This window comes from Zootermopsis nevadensis, unplaced genomic scaffold (genome assembly GCF_977971745.1).
Source record: "Zootermopsis nevadensis isolate Lab colony 2312 unplaced genomic scaffold, Znev_1.0 Znev_ptg000030l, whole genome shotgun sequence".
NCBI lineage: Eukaryota > Metazoa > Arthropoda > Insecta > Blattodea > Termopsidae > Zootermopsis > Zootermopsis nevadensis.
This window is the reverse complement of record NW_028259162.1, coordinates 7044551-7062125: the sequence shown is the minus strand read 5'-3', so window position 1 is coordinate 7062125 and position 17575 is coordinate 7044551. Positions and strand designations below refer to the sequence as shown.

Here is a 17575-nt window from a genome sequence, read left to right as displayed (position 1 = left end):
AATTCACATTATTCATTTAATAATTGTCCATGGGGTCTAGTACCAAATCGAATAGTGGTGATGCCAATTTTTACATTTAACAACATTGATCCCTGCAACTATTTCAGGTCTACCCTTAACTGTATGTCACGGCCAATTATTTCCAAACCGCCCCTAGTTCGCTTCTCAGAGATGTTACCACTGTGGAAGAGAATCTGACTTCATATCATCTCAGGCTCGTTCAAAAATAACAATGTCATCTGATGTGTTATGTTCCTTGTATCAATCTTCTAAATGAATGTTGGAAGTTGTAGTAATTTATTTACAGTATTATGTCGAATTTTTAGTATACAGGTCTATTTTAAAAACAGCTATTTTAAGAGAAATTCACAAAATAAATCATATGAGTGGCTCAGTCATTCCTGTTGCTTAAGAAAACGTTCTTGATAGCTCAGTTAGTAAGGTGACTGACTACGGGGTTTGAACGTGTGTTTGCCGTCAAGTGTAGACTCGGCTTTGGGGCTTACCTATCTAGTGGGTTCCCGGGACCCTCGATCGGTTTTACAGCGTTGTGTTTAATGAAGTAAGTACAGGAACACTTTCTTCGCCTTGCCATGTGTTATTGTTTATAGTGTTTTGGAATTGAATTTTGGCATACCAAAGACGTAATTTGTGTGACAGTTCAGATCAAATAGGTGTTTGAGACACAAGAAAGGAGGATTTATTGGGATGGGGGAACGTGGGGAAGGGACAGGACGTCACATAAAGGACAAGGCATTCAGGTATTCTTTTCAAGAAAACGGTCTGTGAACAACTGTTTTATCTTATGGACAGTTGTGATTGTTAATTAATAAAAGGAAAAGAGAGCGTGGAAAGTCTCTTCTTCCCCATTGACAGTACCATTGCGCAGGTAGCATCCATCGTCTGCAATCGTGGTTTTCAATTGTCAGTGAGATATCGAGAGAACATGCTTCCATCTCTCACACCACACGGTAATCGAGTCGTATCGTGTTAGTATATGGTATAAGGTCTTCCCACTAGATGGCTGTCTTGTGTAGACAAATTATTAAAAGTCGATATCATATGCGTATCGTGGATAAGTAGTGGTCGATATTTTGTTTTTTTTGTTTGCAAATAAATGCCTCTGTCTGTTATACTGGTTATGCTTGTGGTTTGACAGTATCGTGTATTTATACTTAAAGTCTTGAAAGCAGGAAGTCGTTTGTAGTTTTACATACAGCAATGTTACGAGCTTAAATATGGAGTTAGCAAGCGGGATATAAGTTATGAATATGTAACATTCTTTGAATATTGTGGCAATATTATACGTCATGGCTAATGCCTACATGGTGTCAATATTTATTTTTATACTTGTAGGACACTTGGTTTCAGCTGGATTTTACGCTGATGATAATATGTGTTCTGATGAAAACGCAACATGCACTTCAGAGGTTAATTGTGCCATATAGTCTCATCATGATGTAACAGCATTTGTATTATCTTGTGCAGTGTTTTAGAGAAATGAACACAGTGAACCATGATTCAGGGTCACAATGCATTTATCACGCGTTGTCATAACACGAGACAAATTTTAGTATTTTTAACTTCCAGTTCTTGGAGCAAGAGTTCAGAAATTTCCTCTCTAACAATTGTCTGATAAATGAAGTGTTTTTATTTATTGATGAAAGAATTTAATCTATTATGTACAGTTTATCACATTCAGATTTTTCACTTTTGTTTTTCAAAGGATACTGATATTTATTAAAAAATTATTATACTAATTACTGTACATGAAATGTTATAGCCTTATCTTGAGTATCTGTATTATGTTTTGGCAGAACTTTCCTACCATATATGGATTATCAGTATTTGCACAGAGTAAAAGATGCTGTTATTATACTATAAAGCATGACAGTATGGAGACATAAGGTATTCCTTCTGTAAAATTCTTTGTCTTATATTTAAACTTCCATCAGAACATGTACCAACATTATGTAATGTTGGTAGCAGTTGCTGACCTCACATGGCATAGTCACCAGATTTTGTATCTGATTGTATTCATTTTTAATTCTTTTGCTTGACAACATCACCTCCCAGAATAAAATACTGATGACTATATGCAGACATACATGTCATTAAAATTTGCCATATGATTGTAATCTAATATAGAGTTCCATAGTTATGACATTTTCTTTGGACAATATTAATTTTTTATGTTAAATTCTAATTTACTTATTATTTTATTTGCAGTTCTCATATACAACAACATATTTCAATTGCACTGTGGTGCCAGTTTCTCAGTCAGGTAAGTTTACATGAAAAATTAGCAAAAGGAAGGTAAGGACATTGTACTCTTTTCTGTATTGAATTAGGGCATATTTTCAGCAAAATTGTAGGTTATTTAAATATTCTGGGCATTTGGTGTTTAATTTCCTTTTAGAGTGAGTTAAAATCAAAGTACAATGTTTAAGTTAAATAGAATTCAGAGCTAGTTGATTTCATATATATATGATATATATGTTTGTAATATTTGTTGAAGAATTCTAAACATACTGTCTGATACTTTTATGTGATTCATTCTGTAGATATTTTTGATATTTTTTACTCATGAATGCACTAATTAAAAATTAAAGTGTAATTATTTTTAGATGTGTTACAATGTAGAAAACCCATCTGTTGGGCCTCCTGGTTGAACTAGCTGGAAACGTCCACATCTGAAGTAAAATATAGTTTCTGAATTGCAATTTTATAGCATTTAGATGATGGACAAAGTTCAAAAGAAAAATTTAACACAATGATTTATATTGTAATCTGTCACCATTTTAATTGTGTTTTATAAGGTAGTTGTTAATATCTTACAGAATGTGCTAACTGGACATTTAATGATGATTCTTACATTCATCTTGGCTCAGCTAAACTGGAGGCATATCAATACATAACCTCAGGTCGTGTACAAACAAACATCAAACTTACGTTGTCAGATATCAAGTTGACATGTGAGTAGACATCATTTACTTAAATTCAGAAGAATTGTGAATTTCACATTCCTGTGGTATTCAGTCTTCTCTGTAGTAATATCTTATAGTAATTTTTAGTGACATTTTCCTAGAGGAACAGTGGAGAACCATGAGAAACCTCAGTCACAATGGCTGGTCTCCAGGACAAAACTTGAACTTGGGACCTCCTGAATTTGAAGCAAGGGTGCTAACCAATTGTTAATGTTGTTTGGTCATGCATATTTATGAATACTGGTACTTTTAAATGTTTTCATGAGCTGCCATGCCTGATAAATATACATTCTTTCAGAGGTTATGTCTCATGACAGGAATCTTTACTGAACAAATGGTTATGGAAACCTGCTGCAAACTGATACTGCTATAGCCAAGTGTTTTCCAAGGCCCTCTGGAAGAGACAGATGAAGTTTTAGTGTAGGTTTTGGCAAGTTAACAGTGCAGTGATCATTCTGTTCAGCTGTGAGACAACTAGTATATTTCACATGGCACATTACAATTTATGCAGAATTTCAGACTGAGAATTGTTGATGTTATGAGGAACTGTGTGCACTGTTCTGTATGTTCATTGTAAAGAAATGAAATGTTACTGTATACCACTTCTGAAAGTGCATGGGGATGTGTAGGTTAAAGATAGAATCAGTTGAATGACCAACTGTTATCTTTACCGCTGCTTCTGCTTTGTTTTGATGATGGTTTGTTTCCTTCCAATCAGCATTGCGCTTTAGGTTTCAACAACATGGGAAGAAGGAAAATAGTTTTTGTCGAGAGTTCCGTTTGTCATCAAATTATAGCATTTCAGAATTGATATACAATTGCGGATGGCTGCATAAAGAGTATGAGGGCACTGTATTCGGTCTCGAGTATGAAGCCTATGAACGAACTTTCAGAGAGGTCAGGAAATATGTTTTCCAGATTCCACTTCTTGAACACATAGGTAAGAAAAGGTACACTATCAAATTATTGGTGTCTGAACACTATCTATCTGTATCCGATCAGAACTTCCAGATACTGTGTTTTAGAAAAAGAATCAGTATTCCTAAACTAATACCCAACCCATCCTATCCCACTTCAGCCTCAGTCTTATGCTATATTTCAGACAGAGTACTCAACGAAGACGAGTGTCTTCTGAGATGCTCTACCATGTGGTAGAGACTGTTTCAGAGGTGCTTATTGCCTCTCATTGCTGTGATGTTAGAGGCAGCAAGCACCTCTGAAACATGGCACATCGCAAAAAACAGTCATCACCATACTCACTGCCTCGAGGACCTGAAATTTCCCTTTTTATTTCTTCTTTATTTAGGAAGATTCACCAGGATACAAGACTGGATTCCATTTTTGTATGTTGATGTCTCCGAGTTGCCATTAATGACTGCAAAATGGCAACATGCTCCTCCCTGGATTGATGCTTTGAAGTACAATGTGGCAGTATACAGTAATAATGAATTGAGGGAAAATGAAACTTATGAAGGCCCATTTCCAATGGCTTCAGAACTCCATTATTTGTTTTATCCTAACTCTGTTCCTGGAACGTATCACTTTGAACTGGCCATTATTAGTAACAGCTGTGATTCTAATATCTGTCATATATCCAGATCTCCAGACATTGTTGTAGGTAAGTGCAGTAGCTGTTAATTTGGATTAATAAAAATATTATTTATACCACATCTCTTGGGTAGAAGTTAAAAATCACATTTTTAAATTATGTACGCTTTCGGCATGTTGTAATTGTTGATGATTTCAAAAGAGAGTCACACATGTACCCAGTTTATAACATGGATTTATAGATGTATATAATCTGGTTTCTGATCCAGGGCCATTCATGTTGAATTTGTCACTGGATTTATTGAATTACCACTCGAATGTTCAACCATTTCTTTATCACCGTATGGAGTAATGATGAACAAGATGAGTGAAATACTTTTGTCAGAAATATAAAGGCGTTACATATTTAATTACATAATGTTTCTTACATGAATTAATTTAATTGTTACTCCTTTGAAGGTCTGCATTATGTGAATGGCCCCAGAAGTGGCAGCTATGGTATTAAATGTAAAGCAACGTGTTTTCAGGTGTTCATAATACTGAGAAGAAGACTTTGGTAGTTGGTATTGTTGGCTGTGTGATTCTCATTCCCCTCTTGTTGCTCATTTCGCACATGTGGAGGAGGCAATGTCGGTCTCCAAATGGTAAGTTAATGGCATAGTGTTGATTTTTATTATTTATATTTTGGGTATATACTTTAAACGCAAATAACTGAATACACTTTTTTTTTAGGTAGTATTAAGTTGCCTGCAGTGTTGATTGTTTACACTCCATCACGTGCATCCCATGTTGAAGCTATGGTGGCATTAGCAGAGTACTTGAGGAATTACTGTGCTGTTGAAGCACTTCTAGATCAGTTGGATGTTCCAGAAACAGAAACAAAGGTAGTGGTACTATTTATAAAATGGGCTAGGCACACAGCTTGGTTGGCTGAAACAAAAAAACCATAACCTATATGAACGAGAATGCTTAGAATATAGGGTACTTGTGGGTTATCGGGACACAGCGCTTTAAAAATAGGTTAGGTTAGGTTAATGTGTGTGGATAAATGACATATACTTGAAAGTTATTATATTTTATTTCAATAAATGACAACTAACCTAACCTAACCTATTTTTAAAGCGATGTGTCCCTATAACCCACAAGTACCGAATATATAATGCAGAAAAAAGGAAAATATTGAAATTTGTAGCCACTGATGAGTTGAACGGTCTATATTATGTAAATATTCTTCATATAAATTATTTTATGTAATTATTAAGTACTAAAGTGAATTTGAATGTGCATAGGCCTGTACAAAACAGGTGTATTTGTAATAGGCTGTGTTCTTTTGCCAGCCTTTTTTAATGTGGTGAATTTTTTTAAATGTTTGATTATATTTTGTTGAGGAAAATATGGTATTCTAGAAGACTGATAATAACAGACAGTAATATATATTATATGTTTTTTACTGTAATGTATTATTTTGTGGTCTGCAATCATTAATTTAGTTTATGTTTATTTCTGTTTAGGATCCATTTGCATGGTGCAATGGCGCATTCACTCGAGCTGATTTTGTAATGGTTGTTTCTTCACCACCCAAATGCTGCAATCAGGAAGGGGCATTTGGCAATGTGAATGTGGATGTTTTGCAAATTTTGAAGGAAAGATTCTCCAGTTGTAGCTCCAGACCTTGTTTCTTCAATATTTTGCTGCCATATTGCACAATTCAAGACATTCCAGATGAGGCAAAGAATTTCAAAATGTTTAAGTTGTTCAAGGATTTGGACAAAATGTTATGGCATATTCATAATGGTGGTAAGTTTATTCCTGCTATAGATTCAGTATGTATCCTTCTTGGTCCTAAATTAAATGGAGGTAAGTATGATTTGAACACTAAAGGAATAGCTTTGCTCACAGCTTTTAAGAAAGCAGATGATGATTTATTAAGGGTTTGTAAATGCCAGAACAATGTTGAAGTGGAAGATGTACCATTGCAAACTCTTACAGGCTATGGTGAATGTGTGGACTCTGTTGGAGATCCTCCTAACCCAACTAGTCATGAGTCACATAATGAGGATGTCTGAAATTCTACATTGCTTTAAATTTTATCAGTACCTGAGAGTGGTAGATGTTTATCAGTGAGGAATTGTGTTCAAAGAAGCTCAAGGTTATAACAGAGAATTTATTTGGGGGGGGGGGGGGGTTACACCAGAACTGTGTTTGACTATTAAGATTCTTGTGCTGCATCTGTAATTGACAATATCTTCTTGATGCTGCACACTAAAAAAAAAGAACAAAAGAATTGAATTTAAATAAGTTATGTTGCTTTGTAAGAAACCTCAGCCTCCTTATTAAATGTTGTCTTCAAGAGCTTACTTTTTGGCTCATTTAAAAATAGAGATAAGCCTATCTTACCCCCTTCCTAAATGTAGCCTTGAGTTGCTTGGATTAGGTTTGAGGGTGGTGATGGTGTAGTGATAGTGACAGTAGTAGTGGCAGTGGTAACACATGCAACAGTTTTATGCATTCATTGCCATTTCTAGTCAGAATTCAGTTCAGGGGAATAATTCCTTGTCTACTTATGTAGGTCTCATAGTGAATTTTGTCGATACCTCTGCAAGGTGGACAAGCACTTGTCACTCCCAGACAGTAGTCCACACGCTACAATACAGTTTGTACATTCTTAAAGCACTGTGCAGTAACCATAACACAACTTTTATCACTAACTAGCATTTATTTGCAATGTATTATGCCAGACATTTTTCAGTGGCTCTGTGTTTAGCTCAACTTTACATGTTAAAATGTATCATCCTAAACATTGTAAAATTTCACAATTAAGTCCTGTTATACATTAAAATCACAATTAAATATTTGATAAATATAATATAAGGAAAGTATATTCAAATTACAGCTGTCTTCAGGCTTTCTTAGCTGTTAGTAGCTAATTATCTTTGTTTGAGTTAAGACACTTCATTATTGTGTTGGTTTTCTGAAAGAGCTTACTAGCTTACCATAGCAAGGTGTCATCATTAAATTACTACTACTATCTTGAAACAAAAATATCAGTTTTATTATTATTATTGTTGTCATTCTGACTCTTTAATTCATGGAATGTGTGTATGTATATTTATTTATTATTTATTTATCTATCTATCATGAAAGTTTTTTGGGAAATGTAATGAATAGTTGAGTTGATGAGATTGTTGTGTATGTTTGACATGTACCAAATATATTTTGAGGCCTAGTTGACAGTTTCATGAAATTTTTAATTACATAGTGTTGTTAGGAGTTTTCTTCAGCAGCTGAGTTTAATTCAGTTATCTGTACATGTTCATAGTGCATAGTCTCTTTCATGACTATGTTTTTCAGCTGATAGTATTGTACTTATTCTATAATTTCACATATGTTTCAGTTTTATTTATTGCAGCTTACTTTTAAGTGTGTTCTCAAATCTTGGGTTTTTATGATGCAAACAACATTGCCTATAAAGCTAATACATAGTCAGTTTGCTGTTTTTACAGATTAATGTATTTTTACCTGACATCCTGTTAAAATATCCCATTTTATTTTAGCAGTGCTTCTGAATTTGTGTGCAGCAGCACTCTAGATGGCAAGGAACCATGTATGTGTACATATTCTGATATTCACAGTAGATAGTCTGACTCTTTGTCACACTCATAATCTGTCAAAGCATTCTGAACCTTCAGGATTTATGTTGGTAGCACATAAAATTACAGGAACTTAATAGGGTCCTTGTAGAATAGAATTTATTCCATAGTTCCTTCATAGGCCTAAGCCAAGGATGTAGAATATGTCATAGCACAAATACAATATTTGTTTGTGATACAAATTTATATAGTGATAGTGATTTACAGTATTACTGCAAAAATAATTGCATAAGAAGGCATTACCACTATTGCTTATATGTGTGTTATAATTGCTGAGAATTTTTGGTTGAGGTAAATTATTCTGTGAACAGGAGTGTGATAGAAGATTCTCTTTTAGTACCTGTTTGTACTGCTTTTGTTGTGATTCAGACTTTATATAGTAGGAGGGGGGAAGATAATTAAATAGCCTAATTCCAGTATCTGAGTATGAATTTGTTCTCTGCAGAAACAAAGCACAAATCCTGCAAGAACATGAAATAAATTCACCATATGGTTTTGGAGGTTCCTTTATTTTACAGTTATTTTATGTAATATCTCATAAACCAGAAATACAATTCAAACAATGATGAAATTTTGAAAGTGGCTCCAACTATGTTTTAGCATCTCATTTTGTAGAGCATTACAAAACGAGATCATGTACTGTCCCAGTACAAAACTCCTAGCAGATACCCGCTCTCTGGGTCGAGATTTGAACCCGGGACCTTCCAATTACCAAGTATGAATGCTAATCATATATCTGCTTATTTTCTTCAGGCCACAACACGTTTTGAATGAACTCTTTCTTTTTGATTTTACCTAATAAACGAAACGAACTATATATTTTATCGGTAGCAACTTAGATATCGGACTGACACTATGCGAAGTAGCAGTGTCCAGAAAGCACTGTACATAATGTCGTTTAGGTGGGCTTGTTTTGATAATCTTATGCCGCCCTAAGCAATGCGTGGAAATCTGCACGGAGTATGCAAATAAGCCTTCGTATGTATTCCTATGATACACTTTTCCGGCTGTTGCTGTATAACAGTCAGGGAGTTGTTGAATCATATAACCAGTGGAAAATAATTCCATGTAGGGACATATATTTTCCTTTTTAAAGTGTTATTTATATAGCTTTCATCTATAAACTGAATTTTCCGTTTTTTTATTATTGTCGTCTGTGGTATTTTGTGACGTGATCAAGACATGTTCATGATGGTATCTGTTGGAATCTGTGATCGCAGGCATTTATAAAATCCTAGGCACAAAAAAGGAGGAAAGGTTCAGAAATGACTTTTGTACTCGTGGACGTTTTTGTTTTCGCTATGTGATATGGCTCGGTACACAATAGATGTACTTACATTTATATTTATATTTACAAGCGACTTTGTTATAAGTTGCAAATCAAATCACGATAGGCCTGAGTATTGCAAGGATGAAAGCGTTACCTGTAGGTCTCAGGTAAGTAATACATGTCAAGATTTCTATTAATAGCGTAGAATAGAGTTAAATTAAGGTGAAATTGAGGTTAGTGTTTGGCACATGAAAGTTTTCGTAATATATGCAAATGATTTACAGCCAACCATTAACTCTCAGTCTAAACACATGCTTTTTGTGGATGATACTAATACTGTTTACAAATTTGCATGAATGATGTCATTGTTAGCTTGAACAAATTGATTAAAGCCAATAAACTCTAATTATATTCTGGCAAAACAGATTTTATGACTTTTGTGTTCATAAATTTTTTGGTTTACAAATTGACTAACCTAAATTGGAAAACACATATTCAATACATTATCCATAAACTTACTTAATATCTGAGATAGTTGGTTAATAATTCTTTTGGTGCTTTATGCTACTTTTATATTCTCATGCACATTGACAGTATTTACGGATAATGTTAAAGATTTCACATTATTGTCTGTACCACAGAAAGTATAAATATGATGTTTTTTCCATCCTTTTTTACAGTTAGTAACCTTTCCAAATGCCTCCGACTGTGTGATAGAAGCTCTAGGAGGTATGGTTGTGTTTGATTTTTGTTTATACTGGAAGAGTGGGGGTGAGACAGAAATTTTGTTATAATTAATAAGTGGTAAATAGTAAGTGATAAAGTTAGACATAATGAAGGAATTAAATATATGACTAGCCAGAGCTAAGTTGAAATATTGTTTTCTGAATGCACCAGTTAGTCCTATTCCAAATTCTTCATTATCAACCAAATGGATGGAAGATGTTTGGGGAGACCATATAAATGCTCAAAGGTTGATGGTGATGATAGTGATAGTAAAAGATGTTTCCAGAGTCTACTGGATGAATGATTGTACTGTGACAAAGATGAAATCTTTATGAAAATTAAGATTTTTTGGTGCTTATATTGGAATTGAGGAAAACAAAACTAGTTCCAAGGTTTTATATTCAGTGAGATCCAAATTTAAACTCCCAGATTGTAGATTGTTGCATAATTTAATTGTTTTATGATATCTTAAAATCTGGCAAATACTGGAATGAGGATATGTTGCTAAATGAATGAGGACACTAAAGCAAGTGGTAAGAATATTATGTGTAGGACAAGTTTGTTATTGATAACAAAAGAAGTAAACTATGAAGTAAGAAAGTGAAAATAGTCAGTTGTCCAAAAATATAGTAGTGGAGTTAAGATAAAGGAAAATTTATGTAGATTTGAGAAACCCAAGGACATTTTGTGACCCTCCGTAAGACTATAGATTAATGTAGCTTATTGCTTTACTACTCTGTGTCAGAAGCTGTTGGTGGTTTGAGTTTTCTTCGTATTGTATTGAAAGTCACTGAAAAATACTAAGTTGTTAATTTTTTGTAGCTTGCTCTGCATGGACATTTAGCACTACCCTTGCCACTCATCCTGCATTAGTCAAGCTCCTAGCAGTTCCACAGTGTGAAGAGTCACGAGGTTTTGCTATTGTGAAGATTTTACTAACAGATGTCAAATGGACCAGTAAGTAATTTGCCTTTAATTTGTTCATTTTTTAAAAATTATTTTGCACAGACTGTATGTGGGGGCTTCTCCACTGATTAGGAGTCAGTGAAGTTTATCTCTGGTATCTAAACATGGATGTACATACCAGAAGACCAACATCAACATTTTCACAGCTGTAATAACCTGTTCACATAAGATTTCATATGGTTTCATTTTTGAATGTTGCCAGATTTATCTTTTCAAATACAAAACCCTCAGTTTCTTTTATATGGAAGATGAATAAGTAACTCTTTTAATAATTTATTTTATTGATTAAACCTGATTTTGTTTATGTTATGGATATTTCTGTGGAAGAGAGAAGAATGTATATCAAATCTAAAACTTCTTGACGATGATGAAGAGTCAATTGAATAAAAATTTTCTTGGATATTATCCATCGTCTAGTAAATATAAAACGTAAAACGACGTTTCGGAGATGGGACTCTATCTCCATCTTCAGGTTCCTACACAGTTGGGCCCACTAGATAGAGCTAATCCCTATTTATTCCCACCTTTTGTGAGTTTTTGTTTTTTTGGCTTTATCGTGTTCATGAATTTTGATTTCTACATACTATTCTTTTACGTCCCATGGATGGATGGTGTGGTATTGCCTTTTTATTCTGGGACTTTCACTTATTACTTTGTCCGGAGATAGGGATTTGCTCTATCTAGTGGGCCCAACTGTGTAGGAACCTGAAGACGGAGATAGAGTCCCATCTCCGAAACGCCGTTTTACGTTTTATATTTACTATACGATGGATAATATCCAAGAAAATTTTTATTCAGAGAAGAATGTGATAACAATGGACTTGGAATAGATTTGTTTTTTCACCCAAAGACATAGCTACCGACACACTGCTGTAGTTTGTTTCTCCTTCTATTTTTAACAGCCTGGAAAAGATGCAGTCAGTTTTCCATCAAACAAAGCATAATTAGATGGCTGTCTATTGGAATGTAGTGTCAGGTGGTCTGGTAGAAGTTTATTGATGTTTCAGAGTTTCTGAGGTGCTTGCTGCCTTCATCATAAGGTGATGAGTGACTCAGACTACATGATACTACACCTACTGCCATGAAAGCCTGAAATCTTATCAAGCATAATTAATTTTCATGTTTACATATTTGATACAAGTGATTCTAAATGACGTATGTTGTCCATAAACTTGCCATGTAAAGTTATTATGGCTGGATTTTGTGTGTTAATGGAAATTAGCACTTGTCATGTCACACATGAACATTTATTAAGGAAAATTAAACCATTTTGAATGCATCATCATATTTGATTGTAGCATTGTTCCCTTGCATGTCTCTTATTTGTCTCTTATTTTTTCTAGCTCTGAGGTTCAGATATACAGAGTATCAAAATGAAAGCAGAACCTTCTGCAGAAGGTTCACAGTGTCTTCACAATACAGTATTCCTGAATTATTTTATGACTGCCGTTGGACAGATGACCTTGATCATTACAAAATTTTTGTTTTTGAATATGAAGCTCAAATGGAATCTCACAGAGAAGGTGGGAAGTATTGGTTCAAACTTCCAGGTTATAGTGAATTAGGTAAGGAAGTTGCTTATCAAGGATGTTAACAATTTAATTATTTTAAAGAAATAAGGAAATGTTTTATTACAAACAATACTGTACCTAATGACTTAACAGCATAGATTGCACTGCCCTTCACTTTGTAAATTTTATCTGCTTACACTGTTCACTCCTCACTTCTGTTTATTTTCAGATTTGACCAATACAAACAATTTATCACAATGGTCCCCATTTCTGTATGTTGATGTTTCTGATTTGCCTTCTCTCACTGTAAGATGGCTACAAGCTCCAAAAAGTTTTGGTGTTCAAAAATATGAATTGAAGGTTCATGACAATGATGAATTGAAAGAAACAAAAGTATTCATTGGCACAGAACAAGAGGAAATGAGTTACACCTACAGTGAATATATCCTTGCATCTGGAAAATATAAATTTGAAGTACGCATACTTAATGATTACTGTGAAAATGGTGCATGCCCTGTGTCAGAATCTCCTGTTATAATTGTCAGTAAGTATGATGGTCGTAATTAGATGTTTAATGTTTCACTGTGAAGAACTGAATACATTTCAAATGAATGTTTCTAAAGCAATTAATGGTACAAGCCTGGTATTTGTGTGCTACCTTATACCAACTTTTCTTGTAGTGCTTGTGCTGAAAATCTTTGTCAACCATGGAAAGAATTATGTTGTTTATCTTTTTCCTTTGACTTGCTTTATGTTCTGAATACCCTTTTCCCAGGTCATCTAGTATGTTGTTTATCTGTCATATGTTCTCAGGGCAGCCTTAATTTTTCTCTACATACATGTTAAAACTATGTGATATGTTCAATTGTTTCTTTTAGAGGCTTTATCTGTAGTTTCTTATTGTCCTGTTACTAATTGTATTTTTCTTAAATATCTTATTTGTGTTTATTACAATTGGCTTAGATGTTTAGTTAATGTCCATCAGAAGAAAATTAACCTCTCAGTTGTGATTTACATCATAAATCATCTATGAAGTGATGCGTTCCATAGCATGCTTAATGTCCTAAGTTGTTCTAGCCACAAACTTAAGAAACTGCTGTGAAAAAAAAGTCAATCTCTAAAGGGAATGGTGTAGGCGATGCTTGAAGGGTTAAACAGCATGTGTTGCAGTGCCATTGGTTTGTTTAATATTTTGAAGTTGGGGTTTTATATTCACTTTATAGCTTTCTGGAGGGAACTTGGTAGTGGTGTTTGAAAAATTATGAAGATGCTCTTCCATCATTCACTGTAAGTTCTGTAAAACCTTTGAAATAGACACTGAAAATTATAGGTAAACTTTCTCATATTGTCTGTTTATTTGCAAGAATTTGTGTTTACTGTAAATTTTTGTTTTGGACATACGTGTTCCCATTTGTTATATGTAAATACTATAATAATATCGTCAAACATTAATAATTAATTGGAAATGAGAGGGAATTTGTTTGGAAATGGTACTTAATTTTTGTTATGGCATAAAATGATGAAACTTTCTTTCAGATGGTTATCATTATCTGATTTTTGTGACTTATCATGTGAAAAATGAGATGATGATGAAAACAATTTTACTTACAGATGTTTCTACTAAGAAGGTATTGGCAGTAGGTATCATTGGCAGTTTAGGTCTTATATGTATGTTGACGGTCATCCTGTATTCATGGAAGAAATTCAAACTGCCAAAAAGTAAGTTATGGAATGTTCAAAAACTTGTTCACCTGACTAACTCCATGGAGCAGAGTCCTTGAGAAGCTAATAATATGCTCACCTAGTCAAGAAATTCCCTGTTTTATGGAACCTGAAGGTTAATTACCATGTTCACGAGACCCCACCACTGGTCACTGTGCTGAGCCAGATGAATCCAATCCACACTCTCAATCACCAAATGCCATGGTCAAGTGGTTAACTCTCCTGCTTTGTATTCAGGAGGTCCTGGCTTCAAATATTGACCCAGAGAGTGGCTATCGTGACTGGGATTTTTTGTGTTTTTCCTTATTCAGGCCATGATCACTTCCTTCTCATCCTTTTCAATTCACTAACACCCTCTCATTTGACACTATACAGTCTGAGCTACTGAGAAACTGTCATTAAATAAACTATAAAAATAAAACACCCTCAATTGTATGCATTTCTCACCTCACCAATGTATGCTACATGCGCAGCCCATCTCATGCTCCTTCACTTGATCACTGTAATAGTATTTGGTGAAGTCTGCAAATTATTTAACTCTTCATTATCCAGCTTTGTCTGGGCTCCTGTCACTCCATCCTTCTTTGGTCCAAATATTCTTGTAAGCACTATATTTTTGAACACTCAATTTGTGGTCTTCCCTTAATGTGAGAGACCAGGTTTCATACAAAACAGCAGGTAACATTATAGATTTATATATTTTAATCTTTAGTTTTAGACGTCAGACAGAAAATGAACTGCATGGTAGTAGGCTTTATCCGAATTGCTTGCTCTTAATTTCCCCGTTAATTTAATTTTGATTTGGTAACATCAGTCCCAAATACAGAATGAGCACAAAACAACTTTACACTTTCAGAATGATACAGAAAACAAATCTGGCATATTTGTATTTGAATTCTGCCACATTTTCAAAGGATTTAGTAACTACCTTCATATAATGATTTTGTTCTGTAGTCTGGTGACAACAAATGAACATATACTCAGTTTTCTCTGTGTTTACTTCTAGACAAACTTTATTATTTCCATCTTTCAGTGGGTAAGTAGATATGAGTTATGCCTGAAACTCTGTGCTTAATTCCCGTTGTTTTGCAGATATTAAACCACCTAAATTACTGGTTATCTATACTCAGTCCAATGCATCTCATATAAAAGTTGTGGAAGAATTAGCGAAGTACCTGAGGAAGTACTGCTTTGTTGATGCACTATTGGACCAGTTGGATATTCCAAAAACACAATCAAAGGTACCGTGATAATTTTCCTCTTACATCGTGGAATCTGATAATGTATTTAAAACGTTGTGCTGTGATTAGATCTGATGTGCTGGGTCAAGAAACAGATGTATGTTGTGGCACTCTTGAAATATCTGGATTGAAAGTAATGTTCTTTGAGATGGTTGGTTTTGGAGATGACATAATCTATAATTTGCCATTTTCTTGTAGGATCCATATGAATGGTATAATGATGCTTTTGTTCATCTTGATTTTGTAATGGTGGTTTCTTCTCCACCAAAATGCTGCAACCAAGGACTCTACAGAGATGTGGATATTATTGCCTTCAATTTCTTGAAGGCTAAGTTTTCTGACAGATGCCAGTTTTTTTCTGTCTTGCTGCCATATTGTACTGAACTAGACATTCCAAATGAAGCAAAACATTTTCAGAAGTTCAAATTAACCAAAGATTTGGATAAGATGTTATGGTTCATTCGCAATGGTGGTAAGTTCCCAACCTTTATGGAATCGGCATGTGCTTTACTTGGACCTAAAGTACGTGGAGGTGAGTCTGATTTGGAGTTAAGTGGTATAAATTTGCTTAAGGCTATGAAGCTGGCAGGTGATGACTTACTAAAAGTCTGTTGCCACAAAAATCTGAAAAATGAGGGAAATTCTACTAGTGAAAAAACAAGGCTTCAGATGTTAATCCATCCAGCACAAGATGTAACAAATAGTAGCCCAAAATTGGTACAGCAGTCAAGAGATGTTTCTAAAATGAACCCTCATGCAGAAATGAATTACGAGGACTCGATGGAAATTTCCTTGGATTATTTAGATCTGTCAGGTCCAGACACATTATACCCAGAATCATTAAGTAAGCGAAGGGATGCTGATCAAGCAGTATGTGATCTTGACACTTTAGCATTGTAGGAGGACTGAATTTGCTCATGTGATTGGGAGAGACCATCTTATGTTTTAACTTAAATTCTAATTCTAGGGGCCCATTTTTCCCTGTATTTTGAAGGAAGAAAGTTTCTGTTTTGGAATCTTATTAAAGGTCTGCATGTTTCTATCTCCAGTCTCAGTTGCAAACATTCATATCATGGTTGATCAATTTCCATGAAACTAGATTTCATCTTGCTAGCTTTAAGCTTTGTGCAGTGAATAGTAAATACCATTCTACAGTCATGTGAACTTGCGTGTTAGTCATTCCATGTAGGGACTTTAAATATTGTGATATTGTGAAGAAATATTTAGATTTGTTTGATACATCTGATTATCAAAAAGACCATGAACTGCACAAGAGTGTAATGGAATTAGCTTTTATTGGTCTTTTTTGAATAAGTATTATTATAAAACTGATGATAATATTTGAAAGGGATTTAAAAATGTTTATTAAATAAAGAAATTTAATTATAAGACTAAAAAGTGTATTTCAGAAAAATGACTTTTTTTCAGTAAAAAGGTAACAAGGAGCAATAAACATGTATGTACAGACGAATAAAAGTTGGAAAGATGACATAAGGTATTATCAGAAGAGAGGTAAATAGTGACACAATATAATAAAGAGCCTTCCTTGCAACACAGAACATTCTGTAGAAAGCATCAGTTTCTCTGGATGAAAAATTCTTGTATTGCTGTTGGCAATTGTTTGCTTTTACCCCCATTAAATAAGTTAAAAAGACGTCCCCATGTGTCGAAGAATTTTACAACATTCACAGTGCATTAGAAATTAGAGTTTCGTAATTTGATTATTTTGGCGTTTTGGTTTCCTCCTCTTGACACAGTGGAGATATAAATGGTTAGCAGTTGATAAACAGTTTTAGGACGAGTAAGACACGTGTTTGAAGTATTTTCACTTTTTAATCTTAAAAGTGGCAAAACATCCCAATTTTTACTTCAATCTTCCTACTATTTCTTGAATCTACCTCTGACATGCGTGCCCGACCGCAGTCTCATTTCAATGTAAGAAGTGAGGTAAACT

At 34.3% G+C, this 17575-nt stretch overlaps 1 protein-coding gene across 3 annotated transcripts; it reads left to right on the top strand.

Annotated features, from left to right (window-relative positions):
* Positions 1–1053: 1053 nt before the first annotated feature.
* On the top strand, positions 1054–17180 carry LOC110831030 (uncharacterized). 3 transcript variants are annotated; one of them, XM_022066555.2, is made up of 14 exons: positions 1055–1430; positions 2230–2284; positions 2841–2975; positions 3706–3927; positions 4294–4605; positions 5063–5179; positions 5268–5419; positions 6047–6332; positions 11004–11138; positions 12491–12712; positions 12888–13202; positions 14270–14377; positions 15473–15621; positions 15820–17180. In XM_022066555.2, exons 1-14 carry the CDS (start codon positions 1311–1313, stop codon positions 16519–16521), a joined length of 3030 nt encoding a protein of 1009 aa, XP_021922247.2. In that variant the 5' UTR covers positions 1055–1310; the 3' UTR covers positions 16522–17180. The 3 variants fall into 3 exon arrangements, with proteins under 3 accessions (XP_021922250.2, XP_021922247.2, XP_021922249.2); XM_022066557.2 differs by lacking the exon at positions 1055–1430 and adding an exon at positions 1441–1908; XM_022066558.2 differs by lacking the exon at positions 12491–12712 and having other exon boundaries at positions 1054–1430.
* The last annotated feature ends 395 nt before the right edge of the window (positions 17181–17575 follow it).

Coding starts and splice junctions, on each gene's coding strand:
- LOC110831030 (XM_022066555.2), top strand. CDS start 1,311: ATGGCTAATGCCTACATGGTGTCAATATTTATTTTTATACTTGTAGGA. Junction 5,180..5,267: donor GCAATGTCGGTCTCCAAATG/GTAAGTTAATGG, acceptor CTTTTTTTTTAG/GTAGTATTAAGTTGCCTGCA. Junction 12,713..12,887: donor TCCAGGTTATAGTGAATTAG/GTAAGGAAGTTG, acceptor GTTTATTTTCAG/ATTTGACCAATACAAACAAT.